Here is a 6,073-nt window from a genome sequence, read left to right on the forward strand (position 1 = left end):
TCTGCCACTCCTTGGCCCATCTGATCAAGATCCCATTGTACTCTGATGTAATCTACTTCACTATCCACTATACCTCCAATTTTGGTGTCATCTACAAACTTACTAACCACACCTTCTACGTTCACCTCTAAGTCATTTATGTAAATGATGAAAAATAGTGGACCCAGCACCAGTCCTCGTGGCACACCACTGGTCAAAGGCATCCAGTCTGAAAAGCAACCTTCCACCACCACCCTCTGTTTTCTATCTTCGAGTCAGTTCTGTACCCAAATGGCTAGCTGTCCCTGTAATCAATGTGATTTAACTTGCTAACCAGTCTACCAAGAGGAAACTTGTGAAACATCTTATGGAAGTCCACATAGATCACATCCACTGCTCTGCTCTCATCAATCCTCTTCATTACTGCTTCAAAAGAAAAGCTTAATTAAGTTAAAGACATGACTTTCCACGCATAAAGCCATGTTAACGATCCCTAATCAGTCCTTGTCATTCCAAACACATGTACATCCTGTCCCTCAGGATTACCTCCAAAAACATGCCCGCTGCCGATGTCAGGCTCACTGGTCTAATAGTTCCCTGGCTTGTCCTTACCACCTTTCCTAAATAGTGACGCCAGCTAGCCAGCCTCCAGCCTTCCGGCACATCACTTATGGCTATTGATGTTACAAATATCTCAACAAGGGGCCCAGCAATCACTTCCCTAGCTTCCCACATAGATCTTTGGGACACCTGATTAGGTCATACAGATGTACAGCATGGAAACAGACCCTTTGATCCAACCGCCCATGCCGACCAGATATCCCAACCCAATCTAGTTCCACCGGCCAGCACCTGGCCCATATCCCTCCAAACCTTTCCTATTCATATACCTATCCAGATGCCTTTTAAATGTTGCAATTGTACCAGCCTCCACCACTTCGTCTGGCAGCTCATTCCATGCATGTACAACCCTCTGCATGAAAGATTTGCACTTTACGTCCCTTTTATATCTTTCCCCACTCACCCTAAACCTATGCCCTCTAGTTTTTATCTCCCCACCCCAGGGAAAATACTTTGCCTATATCTCATATCCATGCCCCTCATAATTTTGTAAATCTCTATACGGTCACCCCTCAGGTTCCAACGCTCCAGGGAAAATAGCCTCAGCCTATCTGACCTCTCCCAGTCGCTCAAATCCTCCAACCCTGGCAACATTCATGTTTCTGAAGCCTTTCACGTTTCACAACATCTTTCCGATAGGAAGGGGACAAGAATTGCACGCAATATTCCAACAGTGGCCTAACCAATGTCCTGTACAGCTACAACATGACCTCCCAACTACCGTACTCAATACTCTGATCAATAAACAAAAGCATACCAAATGCCTTCGTCACTATCCTATCTGCCTGCAACTCTACTTTCAAGGAACTATGAACCTGCACTCCAAGGTCTCTCTGTTCAGCAACACGCCCTAGGATCTTACCATTAAGTGTAGAAGTCCTGCTAAGATTTGCTTTCCCAAAATGCAGCACCTTGCATTTATCTGAATTAAACGCCATCTGCCACTCCCCAGCCCATTGGCCCATCTAATCAAGATCCCGTTGCAATCTGAGGTAACCTTCTTCGCTGTCCACTACTTCTCCAATTTTGGTGTCATCTGCAAAACTTACTAATCATATCTCCTATGTTCACATCCAAATCATTTATATAAATGACAAAAAGATCCAGCACCAATCCTTGTGGCACTCCACTGGTCACAGGCCTCCAGTCTGAAAAACAACCCTCTACCACCACCCTCTGTCTTCTACCTTTGAGCCAGTTCTGTATCCAAATGGCTAGTTTTCCCTGTATTCCGTGAGATCTAACCTTGCGAACAGTCTCCCATGGGGAACATTGTCGAACGCCTTACTGAAGTCCAAATAGATCACATCTACCGCTCTGCCCTCATTAATCTTCTTTGTTGCTTCTTCAAAAACCTCAGTCAAGTTTGAGAGACATGATTTCCCATGCACAAAGCCATATTGACTATACCTAATCAGTCCTTACCTTTCCAAATACATTATTTTTTGGGGGGGTATAATTTAAACTAATTTGTCTCCAGGCAACCAGTTACCATTGCTGCTAGACCACAAGTTACGTTGTATCTTATTCAGAACACTTGGTGTTGTCAGGTAGTTCTACTAGCTTTTAACTTCCTTAAAAAAAAGGTACAGTACACCCACATCTTCATAACACATTCCCCCACCTCCCCCTCTACCCCCACATTGATCCCTGAGGAATCCCATCGACCACAGTCCGCAAACACAAAAATGAGCCACTTATTCCTACACTATGTTTTCTGTTTGCTAATCCTTAATCCAGGCCAGTGCATCACCTCCTATCCCATGTCCTTTAAATCTTTCTATCCGGCCTCCTGTGGTGACATTATTAAAAGCCTTCCAAAAATCTAAACATAGGTTATCTATCTACTCCTTTTTATCAATTTTGCTAGCAACATTGCTAAAACCCCTCCAGAAGTCTGAAAACATAACAAAGGTACACTCCTTGCACAGCAGTACAACCTCACACACTTCACCCAGCAAAGAAGTGCATGTTGAGGGATATCAGGGATACTGTGATTGTGACTGCCTTCAAGAAAGACAATTCCAATTAGAACAATAAGGTTATTTCCCTACTGTCTGCCCCATGGATAATCATTGCAAGGATCCTCCTTGATTGCTTCTTCCTAGTGCTGAACAAGGGTTACACCAGAAACATTGACTTCGCCACTTCCTGACGCTGACTGGATAGCTGTGTTCTTCCAGCCTTCTGCTTGTCTATCATCCTAATCTCAGTGCAGTTTTCATCATCTGAGGGTACCAGAGACATTATCTTCACCGCACAATAAATGCGCTAGAAAAGCATGGAACAGTACTAACCACTCTACATAGCCTTTTCATAACTCATGCAAAACCTTTCATTCTTGTCAACTGCAAAAATTTATAGATAGCCAAATTTGAGCAGGATGCTCCACAAATTTTATTTTCCACCTATTCCATGATGAAATGCAAGCTGATCCTGACTAACAGAAGGACCACAATCTCAGAGAAGAATGGGGTCAAACAATGTATGCCTTTGTAAACATCTTTATTTTCCTTAATGCAGCATTGCAACTCACCTCCACAACATTACCTAGAAGCATGGAGAATAGATAGGAAACAGTTTGGCCTGCATCACCTTCAACCCAATACCAGAACCACTCCAAATTTAGTCAGAGCTTTGGAATGCAGATGACTCTCAAGCGTTCATTCACACAAACTCCCTTCAACTTATTGTCAGCCCCTTCTCCAAGGGGCATTCTCTTCCAACCAGCTCTTATAACTCAACACTTCAGCCTTCAACTAAGATCAATAGCAAGATTATGGAAAATCTAGTCCATTTTCCATACTTTGGAAGCCTCTACTTGACGAGGGCAGTGATGGAAAATCTACCTTGACTATGTCTCACATCTGAGAATTCAGTCCTCTGGGTAAAGAACTTAAAACATTCATAGTTCTCAGAGTAAAGAAGTTCCTCCAAATCTTACTTGGAAATGACTGACTACTTAACCCGGGATTACGAACCCTTGTTTAGTCACGTGAGGTAACCTCTCAATATCTACTCTATCAAGACCTCTTGGTATTTCATGTGTTTTAATGACGGCACCTCTCACTGTTCTGAAAACCAGAGAGAGAGTATAAGTTTATTGTACTCAATCTCATGCTTGCTAAAGCACCCTGACTAAAAAGAGAAGCCACTCGAAATTAAACAGCAGATACATCAGTTTCTAGGCAAAATAGTAGCTTATTCACAAGCACTGGAGCATTTTAAATGTTTCTAATTGGAAAAATCAAAGGAGATCCAAAGACCAACAATGTCTGATGATGAAGGTGTTAAGTAAATAAGAAGCAATGACTGCCAGCAGCACTCAATTATCATGAAGAAACTGTATTTAAAAGAACAAAAATCTTTCCATGCCCCAAACAGGAAGGAGACAATCCTTACAGATCTCTGCTAAAATCAAGACCTGAATGCTGATTGTACTTTAAACTTTTTCGGACAAATATTTATTAAGATTGCAACATCACAAAAGGGGTTGAGACCAGCCAATTGTTTAAATAGAATGTGCTGACACTGTGAAAACAAAGATCTACCTTTCTGGCTTTCTCCACTGCAGCTTCACTCTCCCAGCCATAAGCATGTGTTCTTGAATGAGGATTGCCATAGGCGCTGACAAGGTAAGGAAGCATTGCATCCAACACTCTAGGATCCTAAGAGTAAAGTCAGGATCTTAAACAAGGTGTAAACATATTAAGAGTTACATACATGAGTACGCATTGGTTTGGTGGCAAGACTCACAAAAGTTGTATCTAATTTTCTGTTTCAGAAGCTTGCTGTGTACAAATCAGTTGCTGCATTTGCACCACAGAAGAAACAACAGGACTTTGTCATGTGTGAAAGTTTTTGGGTATGTTCATAATAATCCATAAGAATTACAAATCTGTTACTGCAGTCTATACACTTTAAAAATATACTTACTACAGTTCTCACATGAAATATAATTTATCATTAATCTAAGAGATTTCATAAAAACATCAAGGCAGATGAGAAATTATTACTGCTTAAACAAGTTTTGAAGAATTGATTTAGGAGAGAATTCAAGAGCTCAGATGAAGGCAAACATGACCCTGGAATTGATTAAACGTAGGAATGGTCAAGAGACTGGAATCAGGGAAGCACAGAAATCTTTAGACCATCATAGGAGGGAAAGGGAGATACAAATTGCAAGGGAGCATAAAATTCAATATGCCTGGGCAAACTGGTCAGCCATCTGATTACACAAATGCAACTTTAAACAGTTCCTCTAATTTGTGTATCATTGGATAGTTTGCATCAAGCATTCCTACCATTGGTGTGGTAGCCTGGAAATCCAAGTACAGAGGTCGAAATTTATCTGCAACATCTTTCAAAGAATCATTATCTAGGAAAAACACAATAAATTTCAAAATTATGTTCGCTTTAGCAAACCATTTCAACTTCAGATGGCATCACATAAACCATTATTTCTCTCTTCAAAAATCCACCCTGTCTAATCCCAAAGCCCTGTCAAATCCTACAAATCCATTCACCCTATTCCCCTCATCCCAAAACACTTCCCCCTCCCCCCCACCCCACAATCCCCCCTACTCCCAAAAGTACATCCGTCAATCTTCCTTCCACTCCTCCCATAAACCTCTTCCCACTGTCCCCGCCCCAAAATCAAAACCCAAATCCTCTTCCCACTGGAACCCCCAAAATCCATCCCCCAATTCTCTTCACCCTGCCCCCATTTCCATACTCCAATCCTCTTTGCCCCCAGGACCCTAGATCCTTCTCCCTCCCCCACCCCACCTCGAAACCCATCCCCCATCCCTCTTCCCACCGCCTCCAAATCCATCCCCCATCCCTCCCCCCACCTCCAAATCCATCCCCCATCCCTCCCCCCACCTCCAAATCCATCCCCCATCCCTCCCCCCACCTCCAAATCCATCCCCCATCCCTCCCCCCCCGCCTCCAAATCCATCCCCCATCCCTCCCTCCCCCACCTCCAAATCCATCCCCCATCCCTCCCCCCCCCACCTCCAAATCCATCCCCCATCCCTCTTCCAATCCTTACCGCCCTCCCTCCGCTAACACACCCCTCCCCCAATGCGCGCCCCGCTGACTCACCATTCTCAGCCCCGTCCCTCCGGCTCTGTGAGGCGCCGAACCTCCTGCACAGGACTCCTCGGGCCCCCGCGAGGCCCCTGAGGGCCGTCCTGCCGAGCATGTCCCAGTGAAGGCGCCCCTTGTCCCGGGGGCAGGTTTCAAAACCTGTGGCGAACGACTCAACCCAACACCGGAAGCTCCTGGTGACCTCTCACCTTAGCAACGGAAATGTCGTCAGCCGCTGCCCCGGGAAGCCAATCGCCGGGGAAAGTGAATGAAACAAAATGAATAGAGTTCTGGAAATAGATGTCACACCGATAAACTAAATCAGGCCAGTGATACAGAGTGGGAGCAGATAGTATTATTAATACTTTGTAATAGCCTTTTA

The 6,073-nt window shown here is 44.0% G+C and overlaps 1 protein-coding gene across 1 annotated transcript in view; it reads right to left on the reverse strand.

Annotated features, from left to right (window-relative positions):
* The window catches only part of nfs1 (NFS1 cysteine desulfurase), a 31,120-nt gene extending 25,143 nt beyond the window's left edge, over positions 1-5,977 (reverse strand). The window contains exons 1-3 of the mRNA XM_072556230.1: positions 5,707-5,977; positions 4,905-4,978; positions 4,152-4,268 (exon numbers count right to left, since the gene is read on the reverse strand). Coding sequence (XP_072412331.1) covers positions 4,152-4,268; positions 4,905-4,978; positions 5,707-5,806 — 291 coding nt within the window. The 5' untranslated portion in view covers positions 5,807-5,977. The remainder of the gene's footprint in view (positions 1-4,151; positions 4,269-4,904; positions 4,979-5,706) is intronic.
* Positions 5,978-6,073: the final 96 nt, after the last annotated feature.

Source organism: Chiloscyllium punctatum, chromosome 37 (genome assembly GCF_047496795.1).
Source record: "Chiloscyllium punctatum isolate Juve2018m chromosome 37, sChiPun1.3, whole genome shotgun sequence".
Taxonomy (NCBI): domain Eukaryota; kingdom Metazoa; phylum Chordata; class Chondrichthyes; order Orectolobiformes; family Hemiscylliidae; genus Chiloscyllium; species Chiloscyllium punctatum.